Source organism: Populus euphratica, unplaced genomic scaffold (assembly GCF_000495115.2).
Source record: "Populus euphratica unplaced genomic scaffold, PopEup_1.0 scaffold159.1, whole genome shotgun sequence".
Lineage (NCBI taxonomy): Eukaryota > Viridiplantae > Streptophyta > Magnoliopsida > Malpighiales > Salicaceae > Populus > Populus euphratica.
The window spans coordinates 378,643-392,475 of NW_011499962.1; the positions used below are offsets into that span (position 1 = coordinate 378,643).

Genomic DNA, 13,833 nt, shown 5'->3' on the forward strand with positions numbered 1-13,833 from the left:
AATTTACTTTGAATTTAACCAAGATGCATATAAACCTGTTAAAGAGCAAGTCTTTTTTAACATGAGTTTTGGTTGGTTTTGGTTTTTATTAAATAAATAATATAAATAAAAAATATATTTTTCGTTGAAAATAAATTTTTATTTTTCTAACAATGTATTTTTCTAAGTGAAATTTTAACTATTACACTTCTTATGAGATAAATTATTCTTAAATAAAAAAACTAATTAAAGGCTATCTACATTACAAGATTAACAATCTTAACTTGCATATATTTCTCAATTTCCTTAATTAGCCTTTAATTTGCATTCAAAATCTTTTCTTAACATTTATTTGCAAATTTAATTCTCAATTTTTTTTATTAAATATGCATATTAAATTTAAATTTCACAATATTTTTTTATATTACTAAAAAAACACATTAACAATTTCAATATTCCTTTTCACTTTAAAAAAACCTCTTGATAGAACCATGGAGAAGCACATGACAATCAACTAGTATACATTATTCATTTTTTTTGCATTTCAAGTTATATTTTTTTTTTTTGCTTGGAAAAAATTGAATTAATATTTTTTAGATTTATTTAATAATTATAATGTACTGATATAAAAAAAATTATTTTAATTAAAAATTATTTTTAAAAGATATCAAACTGAATTATCAAACACACAGTATTACTAAACACACGTAGCGTGGGAGTGGGACTCACGGCAAGTGGGATTCACTTTCCCTTTTCGCTTTCATTTCATTTCATTTATTCGCCATCACTGTAAATAAGCTGACTTATCAATTAAAAAGTCAAACTAAATATATGTCCCTAAATTATATACCAAGTTTCAACTATCAATTAAAAAGTCAAACTAAATATATATCCCAAAATTATATACCTTAGTTCTCCAAGTTTCTAGTTTAACAATTGTACCCTCCAACTACTTTCAAGTGGTGTGTTTGGGGGTGGAAGGAGACAATAGGGGATAAGAGATACAGGAAGAAATTAAATTTATTAATGTTTTGAATTTTGTTTAAGTTTTACTTCAGAGAAGCAAAATGAAATAAAGCACATTCGACAGCTAGAGGGTGTAATTGTGAAATAAGAAACATGGAGGATTGGGTTGAAAATTCACCATTAGTCAAAGGACACATATGGAGTTTATTAAAACCATGGAGAAAAAGCAACAAAACCAAACCAACGAAGCACAAACACACCTTCACTCTCAGTTCAACGAAGATTCGCAGACAGTTCGAGGAAACTTCACATATTCGTCCCTAAAATTCAGAATTTTCGGTCAAACCCACCATTATTTCACTTTCCCGCCCCCTTTCTATCCCATCTTCTCTCCTCTCTCTGTTAAAAAAACCGAAGCTTGGTGGAGTTTCTGTTATTCTCTCTCTTTAACGCAGAATACAGAAACAAATCTCTGTGTGGCAAAGGTAGTTTCGTGCTGCTTGTAAGTACTGAAAGACAAGGTGGGAAATTTCTGAAGATGCAAACGAGGTATGTGGATAGATCGAATAGTATGGCGGCGGCGGCGCCTGCCAGAGAGAAGAGAGGACTTGACTCAAGCACTGGTGGTGATGAAGGCCAGCCTGAAAGAAAAAGGCCTGCTTTAGCTAGGTAAAAAAATAACTTTTTTTTTCGTTTTTTGAGTGAGATTTATAATATATTTGCTTGTATTTTTGTTTTTAATTTCAGTTACTTATTTTTTGAATTAATGTTAGTTATGAATCTTTTACTTTGTGTCTTTTAAGTCGAAGGGAGGCTTTGCTTCTGGTAACCTATATAAATTTATGGTTGAAAAAACAATTTTTGGTTTTCTTTCTTTTTTTCTTTTTTTTTTATAACCTATATAAATTTATGGTTGAAAAAAGAATTTTTGGTTTTCTTTCTTTCTTCTTTTTTTTTTTTTTAAATGTGATTCGTGAAGAATATCAAGCAGAAAGCAAAAAATATTAATTTTTCTTGCATGGTATTTGTATGAAATAGGCCTTCTGTGTTGTTAGAGGGAAATGAAATGAAGGCTATTTAAGTTCGTTTGTTTACTGAAATAATTTGTTTTGAAAAGTAGATTATTTTATTTTGTGAAGTTTGGTATTATAATAATAAAAATTAAATTATGGAAATAATTTGTTTTGGAAAGTAGATTATTTTGTGAAGTTTGGTATTATAATAATAAAAATTAAATTAAAAAATATTTTTTAATATTTGATTACGATGGATGATTCGATAAATAATTTATTAATAATTTATTTTTTAAAATTTATTAAAATATTAAAAAATATTTTTTAATATTTGATTATACGATGAAATGATTTAATAAATAATTTATTTTTTAAAATTTATTAAAATATTAAAAAATAATTTTAATAAATTAAAAAGTGGAATAATAATAAAATTGAAAAAAATATAATTTTATAAATTATTTTAAATAAAATAAATTTAATAAGTAATTATAATTAATATTTTATAAATTATTTTAAAGTAATTATCAAAACAACAAGAATTAAATTTTTTTAAAAATAAATAATAATTATAAAAATTATTTAAAATAAAATATATATAATAATAAAAAATTTAAAAATTAAATTTGATATAATTAGTAAATAATATGATATTTTTAAATTTTTAATAATTTTTAAAAAGTATTTTTTTGTTCAAATTTTATAGGAAAATATTTTATTAAAATTAAATTAAAAATTTTTTTATTAAAATTTTTTTTTTGTTAATTAATTTTTCTAACGCTAAACAAAAAATATTTTTTATTAATTAATTTTTCTCAAGCTAAATAAATACAACAAAATTTAAAAATTAATTTTTTAGAAATTACTTTTTGTTGCTGAGCTTAAAATTGTTGACTGGTTGAAACTAGAATTCCCCGTTGAAATTTGTCTCAAAAGTTTTTGAATTTTCTTGTAGTGTAATTGTTGAAGCTCTGAAGGTGGATAGCTTGCAGAGGCTTTGCTCGTCATTGGAGCCTATTCTTCGGCGCGTTGTAAGATAATTTGTTCCTTTTCTATTTTTGTCACCATCTTTGAAGAATTCAGGATGTCGTATAGCTGGCTCCGTGTGTATCTGTGAGTGTTTTCTATATATTTTTGGAAAATTATTTATTTTTTGAAGTGTTCAATGCAAACAGGTTAGTGAAGAAGTAGAGCGTGCTTTAGCAAAACTTGGCCCTGCCAAGCTTACTGGACGGTAAGTGATGTTTTCTTGTCTCTCTTCAGTGTGCTGGTGCCCATATAAGGTTGCATTTTCACATTCAATTATTTTAGAACCACATCATCTGATAATCTGTTGAAAGAGCACGAGATTTTGCATTAGGCACTAAATTGGCATTATTTCTAATGCCAATTGAATGGAATGCAGGTCATCTCCTAAATGTCTAGAAGGGCCTGGTGGAAGAAACTTGCAGTTGCACTTTAGGTCCAGGTTATCCCTCCCTCTGTTTACGGGCGGGAAAGTAGAAGGGGAGCAGGGTGCTGCTATCCATGTTGTGTTGATTGATGGAAACACAGGCCATGTTGTCACTTCTGGTCCAGAATCCTCAGTAAAGCTGGATGTTATTGTGCTTGAAGGTGATTTCAACAATGAAGATGATGATAATTGGACTCAAGAGGAATTTGAGTCTCATGTGGTTAAAGAACGCGAGGGCAAGAGACCACTTCTTACTGGGGATCTGCAAGTGACACTGAAAGAAGGTGTTGGAACTCTAGGCGAGCTGATATTTACTGACAACTCAAGCTGGATAAGGAGCAGGAAATTCAGGCTGGGGCTGAAGGTTGCCTCAGGGTGCTGCGAAGACATTCGCATTCGTGAAGCGAAAACAGATGCCTTCACCGTTAAGGATCACCGTGGAGAATGTAAGTCCATAATTAGAACCAGAACTTCATATTGCATTTGTGTGCATGTGTGTAACTGCAGTACATACTTGTCTTATTCTGTCTAAAATATACTAAATCTGCCATTTTCCCCTTGCAGTATACAAGAAGCACTATCCACCAGCATTAAATGATGAGGTTTGGAGATTGGAAAAGATTGGAAAAGATGGATCATTTCACAAGAGGCTGACCAAAGCTGGAATATATTCAGTTGAAGACTTCCTACGCCTAGTAGTTCAAGACCCACAGAGGTTGCGAACTGTAAGTAGGCTGTTTGGTTGTCGAATTATATTTCAAATTTCATTTTTTTTGCACTTATTCTTCTCTTCCATTTACTCTAGATTCTTGGGAGTGGCATGTCAAATAAAATGTGGGATAGTCTTGTTGAGCATGCAAAGACATGTGTCTTGGGCGGGAAACATTATATCTACTATCCTGAGGATGCGAAGAATGTTGGCATTGTTTTTAACAATATCTATGAATTGAGTGGCTTAATTGCCAATGGAGAGTACTTCTCATCCGACTCTCTTTCTGACAATCAGAAGGTAAGAAATCTTGGATTATTGATTGGTTTGTTCCATGATGGATTTTTTGTTGCGTCCATCTGAAAATTAGGAAAAAGAAAACAATAAAGTTGAACTCTTAGAAATTTGTGATTGGTTTGGTTCTTGCAGGTCTATGTTGATAGCTTGGTGAAGAAGGCATATGATAATTGGATGCATGTTGTAGAGTATGATGGCAAATCCCTTCTAGATTTCAAGCATAATCAGGGCATAGTTGCTTCACAAAATGATGTCCCATCTAGTCAACAAGAGTTTTTGAACTCATATGATCATCAGGTTACTTTACCAATCATGTCAGTTCCAGTCCCTTCAGAGCAGCCTGTTATGGACTCAGGTCCCATTGCTGGAGGTACGCTTTTGACGTTCAGAACAATCATAATACACATGAATAAAATAGAGTTAAAAGTAGGAGAATTGTTGGAATGCTGTACAGTTGCTGTTACTTGTTAAACTTAAACCACGAGGAAGTGTATCTTTCATGGAAGTCCTGTTTGTTTAGAGGTTTTGTATTTCCTTGTTAGCACTAAGCTACATCATATATTTGGTTGCTGGCTCTTTTAATGCTCACTCATAGCTCTCTCTCTCTAGGTTATAACAATGATATGGCCGCGAGGTTCTCAATACATTCACAGAATGGAAATCTCAACACCCCATTTCAATTCGATGCCACTTCCATAACCTTACAGAATCCTATGGTCAGTACTTCACAGCAAATCCAAGTTCCAGGAACTGACAATTTACTAGCTCTTGGCCCCCCACAGTCTTCTATGTCAGGCTTTCAGAGTTTTGGCACATTGAATCTTAATTCATACGGGGGGACTGAGGACTACTTTTCAGAGGAGGAGATTCGTACAAGAAGTCATGAGATGCTTGAAAATGAAGATATGCAAAATCTTCTTCGTGGATTTAACATGGGAGGCCAGGGTCCCTCCTTCAATGTCACTGAAGATGGCTATCCTTACTCATCATACATGCCATGCCCATCTCCAAGCTACTGCTTTGGTGATGATCCATCTCGTTCATCAGGCAAAGCTGTTGTCGGATGGCTGAAGCTCAAGGCAGCCCTGAGATGGGGCATCTTTGTGAGGAAGAAGGCTGCTGAGAGGCGAGCACAGCTCGTGGAGTTAGATGATTATTAGATAGCCTGGAAGGCAATGTTGATCTGGTTTTGGAGCTAACAGGCTTCCTGATCAATTCCTAACTAACTAGAGGAGGCACTGCTGTTTTGGACACGTTTTCCTAGGTAGTTTGTTGGAGGTTCCGCTGCTCTTAGACATTAAACTAGATTTCCAAGGATCTCTGTTTTTATAGTCCTTTTACTGCTCAGTAAGCCAATATCCTCCATCAACAGCTGTTCTGCAGTTGCTTCCCTTCCAGCATTCGTGAATTCTGAAGGTTGACTGAGTTGAGCGGTTTGCATTGAAGATATTTTTGGATGGCGGAGCCTTCTAATATTTTAGGCAATGCACTACCGATACTGAGAATTCAGCATGGACCGTCTCCGTTTCTGTTAGGAAGTAAATAGAACAGGCCGGATGCTAATTGAATCACCTACGCATCTGGCTAGTAGGATTTTTATCGTATTTAGTGTGTTTTTGTTTATACAGGGTCAGCAAAATCATGCAGCATGTTTTTCTTGTTCCTTTGTAACGTTAAAAATAATTGTTAGTGCTAGTGATGAAGGTGCCAGATCACAACCTCAATTCAGGCCTAAACTGTTGTTTTTTATTCGACATAATGAAATAACCTTGGTATTTATTTGGATGATCATTGCCTAACGTATGATATGATTTTGTTTTGCGACCACATTTGCCAAACCTGGATTGGCTCGATTCATAGGCCAATCCAGGACTTGGGACTTGATCAGGATCAGTTGAGTTTGAAAGTTAACTCAGTGTAAATTAGTTAAAAATGTGTATTAACTCATAATTTAGTCAAAATTTCCTGTTGACTTTGTCAAGGTTTGCTACACACAAGTGTTTGGTAAAAACTTAGTTGCCAAAGTTTGCTACATGATAAGTGTTTGGTTTGGTATCATTTCCATTCTCAAACTTTGTAAATTATCAATGAAAGGATCAAAGGCTGTCTCCAACTGCAGAACACCAACATGCATGAATGATAGAAGCCAGTAAAACAATGGTCAACAAGAGCCAAAGGGTTAATTTATAATTTTTAAAACACAAAGGGCTAAGGTTTAATCCATTGAAAATACAGGGACTAAATAAAATGATTCATTACAGAAAACTGCTAATCTTAGGGAGATGAATGTAATGTTTAAAAAGATAAGGTGCAAAGTGTAATTATGCTGAAAAGAGTAGGGGAGGTAATTAAGTCCAAAATATCTTGTTTAGAAAACTAAACAATCTCGGATTGGCTTAAGCTTAGTTCTTACTGTTTCTGAGTGGAAGGGAAGGTGGGTAATGCAAAACGCGGTAAATGGAGAGATCGGATAGCATGGAGGCGGTGCTTGCAGCGGCTGCGAGGGGGAAGAGAGTTCTTGATTCAAGCTCTGGTCGCGATGAAGGGCAGCCTGATAGAAAAAGACCTGCTTTAGCTAGGTCAAAATCTTAACTTTTTTCCTTCTTCTTTTCAATTTTTGAAAGTGAGATTTGAAATATAGTATTTTCTTAGATTTTTGTTTTTTAATTTGAGTTACTAATTGTTCAGTTAATGTTAGTTTGGCAGTTATGAATCTTTGACTTTGGGTCTTCAAGTCAAGTGAATTTTTTGCTTGTAGGAATCTACAAGACGAGAAATTATGAATTTTATTATTTAAGAGATTGCATTTTAAGAAAAATAGCTTTTTTTTAGAAATTTAGGTAGAAAGCCAAAAATTGTAGTTTTTTAGAATCGGATTGGTTCAAATTTGTTTGAAGAGAATGAAATGAAGGTAATTTCTTAAGTATAAATTGTAGTTTTTTCGGATTTGAAGTTGTTAATTGGTTGAAACTTGAAAACCCACTTGAAATTTGTCTAAGTTTTTTGAAATTTGTTGCAGTGTGATTGTTGAAGCTCTAAAAGTGGATAGTTTGCAGAGACTTTGCTCGTCGTTGGAGCCTATCCTTCGCAGAGTGGTAAGATAATATTATGCTCCTTGTCTGTTTTACTACCATCCTTGAATGATTTATGTTTCTGTTGTTTATTTTATAGGATCCTGAAAGATCAATTTGATTATACATTAATCTTGTGGAAAATCTTTAAAATTTTCTGACATGTTCAATGTTTAACAGGTTAGTGAAGAAGTGGAGCGTGCTTTAGCGAAACTGGGACCTGCCAAGCTTAATGGACGGTATGCAGTGTTTCTTTTCTCCTCTTGTAAATAATGCTCAAAAGGAACCTTTAGCCTTCAATGTGCTGGGGTATAAATGAAGTTGGATGTTTCCATTCACATTCAATCATTAGGTATTCGGCCCACCTTAAAAGTTTTTGCAAGAGAAATAGATTTTTCATTAAGCTTTAAATTAGCGTTATAAATTTACACTTGAGGTTATCCCTAAATGATTAATGCATAATGGGATGGATTCCATTAGATCCATGCCCATTCCACCTTTACAAGTGATCAATTGTCTAGGAATTGGAGGGAGCTTCAGGTTCTTGTTTACATGATTTAGAGGGAATTATGGTTGCTTCTAATGGTCAAGACAATGCAGGTCTTCTCCTAAACAAATAGAAGGGCCTGATGGAAGAAACTTGCAGTTGCACTTCAGGTCCAGAGTGTCCCTCCCTCTCTTTACGGGTGGTAAAGTAGAAGGGGAGCAGGGTACTGCTATCCATATTGTGTTGATTGATGCAAACACGGGCTGTGCTGTCACATCTGGTCCGGAATCCTCGGTAAAGCTAGACCTTATTGTGCTTGAAGGTGATTTCAATGATGAAGGTGATGATAATTGGACACGAGAGAAATTTGAGTCTCATGTGGTTAAAGAACGTGAGGGCAAGAGACCACTTCTAACTGGGGATCTGCAAGTGACACTGAAAGAAGGTGTTGGAACTCTAGGCGAGCTCACTTTTACTGATAACTCAAGCTGGACAAGGAGCAGGAAGTTCAGGCTAGGGCTGAAGGTTGCCTCTGGCTATTGTGAAGGCATTCGCATTCGTGAAGCAAAAACCGATGCCATCACTGTTAAGGATCACCGGGGAGAATGTAAGCTCATGAATATAACCAGAATTTCAGATTCCATTCTGTGTGTACATGTAACTGGCAGTATGTGCATGTGTTGTGCTGTCTGACAGATGTTAAATCTGTATTTGTTGCCCCATAGTATACAAGAAGCATTATCCACCTACATTAAATGATGAGGTTTGGAGATTGGAGAAGATTGGAAAAGATGGATCATTTCACAAGAGGCTGAATAAAGCTGGAATACATACAGTTGAAGACTTCCTACGTTTAATAGTCAGAGACGCACCGGGGTTGCGGACTGTAAGTATGCAGTTTGGATGTCAAATTATATTCTAATTCACATCTAGTTTATAGCTATTCTTCTTTTCTGTTATTGCAGACTCTTGGGAGTGGCATGTCAAATAAAATGTGGGATAGTCTTGTTGAGCATGCAAAGACATGTGTTCTGAGCGGGAAACTTTATATCTACTATCCTGATGATGCCAAGAATGTTGGTGTTGTTTTTAACAATATCTATGAATTAAGTGGCTTAATTACTAATGGACAGTTCTACTCAGCTGATTCTCTACCTGACAATCAGAAGGTAAGAAATCCAGGATTATTGATTGGCTCGTACCAAGCTAGAATTGTTGTTTTATCCCCCATGCATTTGAATGCAATTTTGGTTTGCATTCATCTGAAAACCAAGAAATAGAAAATAACAAAGATGTGCACTTAGAAATTTTTGAATGGCATGGTTCTTCCAGATCTATGTGGACAGCTTGGTGAACAAGGCATATGATAATTGGATGCATGTTATGGAGTATGATGGCAATTCCCTTCTAGACTTCAAGCAGCATCAGGGTGTAGCTGCTTCTCAAAATGATGTTCCATCTGGTCAACAAGACTTTTTGAACCCATATGATCATCAGGATAGTTTACCGACCATTTCAGTTCCAGTTCCTTCTGAGCAGCCTGTTGTGCACTCAGGCCCAGCTATTGGAGGTACCCTTCTGAAGTTCAAAACAATCATAATATTTTAATTGTGTTTCAGTTGCTTGTTGAAAGCATCAACAAGTTTTTCTTTCATGAAAGTCCTGCTGTTTGTTTAAGGTTCTTTGTATTTCCTTTGTTAGTAGTATACTTAAAAGGTTTTGTTAATGACTTTGTGAATACTCCCTCTCCCTCTCCCTCCCTCTAGGCTATACTGATGGTGCGATTGCTAGATTCTCAATAGATCCACAGAATGGAAGTCTCAACACCCCCTTTCAATTCGATGCCATACAGAATCCTCTGGGAACTAACAATTTACTTGCTCTTGGCCCGCCACAATCTTCTACCCCAGGCTCCCAGGGTTTTTGCACATCGAATCTTAATTTACACAGAGGAAAGGAGGACTTCTTCTCAGAGGAGGAGATTCGTACGAGAAGTCATGACATGCTTGAAAATGAAGACATGCAACAACTTCTTCGCATATTTAATATGGGAGGCCAGGGTCTCTCCTCCAATAGTGTCACCGAATATGGGTATCCTTACTCATCATACATGCCATCCCCATCCCCATGCCCAAATTACAGCCTCAGTGATAATCCATCTCGTTCATCAGGCAAAGCTGTTGTCGGATGGCTCAAGCTCAAGGCAGCCCTAAGATGGGGCATATTTGTGAGGAAGAAGGCTGCTGAGAGGAGGGCCCAGCTCGTTGAGTTAGATGATTCATAGATAGCCTCTGAGGAAGAAGGCTGCTAAGTTCCTAACTAACTGGAGCAGGCATTGTCATTTTGGACTTGTTTACTGGCTAGGATCTTTTCGTTCAAGGTGTGAGAATCTCTCCATTTGTACAGAAAGCTACTAGGTTTTATCTCTTTTAATGTTTAGTGTGTGTTGCTTGTATAGGTCAACAAAAACAAATAGCGTGCATTTGTTATACCTTTGTAACATTAAAATTTAACTTTCAGTTGCTAGTGATGGAATCTTGCCAGATCAAAACCCCAATTTAGGCCGAAATTTTTTGTTATTATTTTTGAATTGTAGTGTTCATGCCATGAAATAATATGATTCGTCCATCGCCATTTGCCAGAGAAGAGTTGGCCTCTTCGAAGCAACAACAATTTCAATCCGCGGAAACTTTATTCCATTTGAGGGATTTCCATTTGAACCCAGATGAATGGCCATCATAAAGGAATGCTCATGATATAAAGTTTGGTCGATCAATCAAATATGAAATGAAATTAACTGGGAATTACAAAATTGATGCACGGATATAAACATGAAACAAAACCAATCAAATTCGTAGAACATATTTGTTCTTAGCAACAGTGTTAGGTTGAGCTCAACGTATCATTCTGTGTTGGGAACTTCTTATTTATTTTTGTTTGAGCTCGTGATTCAAATCTCGTTTTATCAATAAATTTAAAAATAAATTAATTCAAATCTCGTTTTATCAATAAATTTAGAAATAAATTATTTAATTTTTTTATATATTTTTAGATTGTCTTGATATCAAAAATAATTTTAAAAAATAAAAAATATATTATTTTAATATATTTCTAAATAAAAAAAGCTTTAAACCGTAACTATCACTATATTTTTATACATAATTTTCATCTTTCTTGACGATGTGGACTATGAAAATATTTAGTATTGTTAGAGTTTTTGTTATTGCCTGATCATTAAGAAAAACATTTGATTAACTAAATAATTTTTATTTTTTGCCACTATCTTGAATAATTTTGTTTTAAATTTTATTTTATTTTTAAAGCTAAAATAATATGATTTTTATTTATTTTGAATGAAAAAATCAATCTTCAAATCACAACTAATTTTTCTTTTTAAGCCACAAAAGTAACGACAGAACTAGGGGAGGGAGTCCATAACCTCTGCCGATTGAATCGATGGAGTAAAATCTTGGGATCTTGAGTTACCATTGCGAGGATTCCACTCTGCGATTTTGACCTGCGAATCTACTGGCCCGTCGAATTGCGAGGGAGAGGAGAGGAGGGCGGGCGTCTTGGAAGTTTCAATTTAGTTCATTAACTGATTAAAATGGGCGGAATTAATTAAGAATTGAAAATAAAAAAACGCCGTTGCCGGGGATCGAACCCGGGTCACCCGCGTGACAGGCGGGAATACTCACCACTATACTACAACGACTTAGTTGCCGGAGGTTTTTAAATATTTTTAAAACAACAAAAAATCCTAGCCTCTATTATTTCTTGGTTATTTCAACAAAGAAAATATCTAGCACTGAAACAAAGTTCTGTTTGGGATTATTTTTGCAAGTTGATTTAGGTTACTTTTTAGCTTTTGATTTATAAAATAGATGTAAATATGTTTAATTTGTGATAAATAATTTTTTACTCAAATAAAAATGTGTTAAAATTTTGATTTATTCTAAAGTTTAATTTTTTAACTTTAACTCATGGATTCTAAATTATGTTACATGTTTTATTTTTTAAAAAAACTGACTTCAGTCGTTTTTTCTAATCCAAAGTCATTTTAATTAACTTTTATCATAAATTATTTATATAAAAAATAATAATTTATTGTAAAGATAAAGGAGATTTGCCGCGTTAACGGAATCTAATACCAAGTAATCAAAATGGAAGATGTATGTGATAAACAAGAGAAGAAAAAGTAAGAGCGCCGTTGCCGGGGATCGAACCCGGGTCACCCGCGTGACAGGCGGGAATACTCACCACTATACTACAACGACGTAGTTGCAACGTGGCAGAATAATAAAGTATATTTATAAACATTTTTGATACCCCTCGGATCCTTTTCTTTTGAAGAAATTCACTGGAGAGGCTGATTAGAATTGAGGAGTGTTTGGTGCTGTGATATATAATATTTTTTAAAATATTTTTTGGTTTAAAAATATATAAAAATAATTATTTTTAGTATTTTTTCATAAATATATTAAAACCATTAGAAAAAAATAAAAAATATTATTTTAATATTTATTTCAATTAATAAAGACATTTAAAAAGCACCTACAAGTAAAATTTTAGGGTATAAGATACTTTTCAAAATAGTTTTTTATTTGAAAATATATTAATTTTTTTTTAACACATGAAAATCATCATAAAATACTAAAAAAATATTAATTTAATATTTTTTAAAGCTAAAAATATTTTTTTAGGAACACTCAAAATTAAAAATAGAAATTGTGACAAACATCCCTTGTACCGAACAACCTCTACCTCTTTTTTTCTTTGTATTGATATTTTATTTATATTAGAAATTTACTATGATATATTCAGGAAATTCAAAAAATTTCTTGTATATATTAACATATAAGAAGTTATTAACATGTTTTTTTACATCGAATAAAAAATATAATTGTAAATAACAAAATTGATATTTACATATAGTAAAATATAATAAAAATTATATACATTAATAAAAATATAGAAAAATTCAACCTAATTTTTAACATTAAAAAAAGAATAATATTACATTATTACAGTGAAACATCATTTTCTTAATTTGTATAGAATAAATTTCAAAAAACTAAAAGTGTAAAGATAAAAAAAAAACATTAAAAAACAACTTATACAACAAAAAAAACGTATAAATAGACCAAGTGTAAAGAATAAAAAATTTATATTTTTGTTCCAAAACAAAAGTAAAAAAGAAAAAGAAAAAACTAAAAAAATTAAAATCATTAATTTGGCTTGCATGTTATAATTATGATTTTTTTACAAAAAATCACAGTGTGTTTTTCACATGAAAAAATAAAAGTGTTATTTAAAATACCCATGCAATTATCTAACTAAATAAATCAGTAATTATCCATGCAAATAAAAGAACATTGTTAATAATAACCATGAAAAAAAAACTATAAAAATAAGATATTTAACTGATTATATTTACTAAATTTTTTTATTTAAATAAATAAAAGATAAATCCATTATAAAAAACCCATGACTTAAACAATAAATAAAAAAAATTCACTAAATAAACTTATATCATAAAAAAATATTACAAAATGTTGAACATATCAAAAAGTTATAAGGAAAGGAGATCTTTGATATGATGAAAACATATAAAAAAGATAAAAAAAAAACCTTAAATGAACTCGATAATCAACCCGGGTGAATAAATAAAAAACATGACTTAAAACATGAAATTAAGATAACCCTATAGATAGTAAAGTGAAAAAAGCATCAAGAGAAAACATTTGAAAAAAATATTTTTTTTTTTAAAAAAAAGTTGATGTAAACTAATTTTTTATATTTATAACCTGAATCATAAAAGCAAGATGACCCCATCTAAGATAAATCTAAAAAAATAA

General features: G+C 32.6%; 1 protein-coding gene and 2 non-coding genes across 6 annotated transcripts; 1 reads left to right on the forward strand and 2 right to left on the reverse strand.

Annotated features, from left to right (window-relative positions):
• Nucleotides 1-1,200: 1,200 nt before the first annotated feature.
• LOC105138780 (uncharacterized) lies at nucleotides 1,201-10,557 on the forward strand. 4 transcript variants are annotated; one of them, XM_011044987.1, is made up of 8 exons: nucleotides 1,201-1,614; nucleotides 2,914-2,989; nucleotides 3,134-3,192; nucleotides 3,364-3,857; nucleotides 3,976-4,136; nucleotides 8,941-9,144; nucleotides 9,308-9,545; nucleotides 9,742-10,557. In XM_011044987.1, the coding sequence occupies exons 1-8, from the start codon at nucleotides 1,484-1,486 to the stop codon at nucleotides 10,257-10,259; spliced, it is 1,881 nt and encodes a 626-aa protein (XP_011043289.1). In that variant the 5' UTR covers nucleotides 1,201-1,483; the 3' UTR covers nucleotides 10,260-10,557. The 4 variants fall into 4 exon arrangements, with proteins under 4 accessions (XP_011043289.1, XP_011043291.1, XP_011043288.1 ...); XM_011044989.1 differs by having other exon boundaries at nucleotides 9,886-10,557; XM_011044986.1 differs by lacking the exons at nucleotides 8,941-9,144; nucleotides 9,308-9,545; nucleotides 9,742-10,557 and adding exons at nucleotides 4,217-4,420; nucleotides 4,550-4,787; nucleotides 5,027-6,205.
• Nucleotides 10,558-11,618: 1,061 nt separating this feature from the next.
• On the reverse strand, nucleotides 11,619-11,690 carry TRNAD-GUC (transfer RNA aspartic acid (anticodon GUC)). The gene has a single exon. It is a non-coding gene; the product is annotated as a tRNA-Asp (tRNA).
• A 490-nt stretch (nucleotides 11,691-12,180) lies between these two features.
• Nucleotides 12,181-12,252, reverse strand: TRNAD-GUC (transfer RNA aspartic acid (anticodon GUC)). Its single transcript has one exon. It is a non-coding gene; the product is annotated as a tRNA-Asp (tRNA).
• Between the last annotated feature and the right edge of the window lie 1,581 nt (nucleotides 12,253-13,833).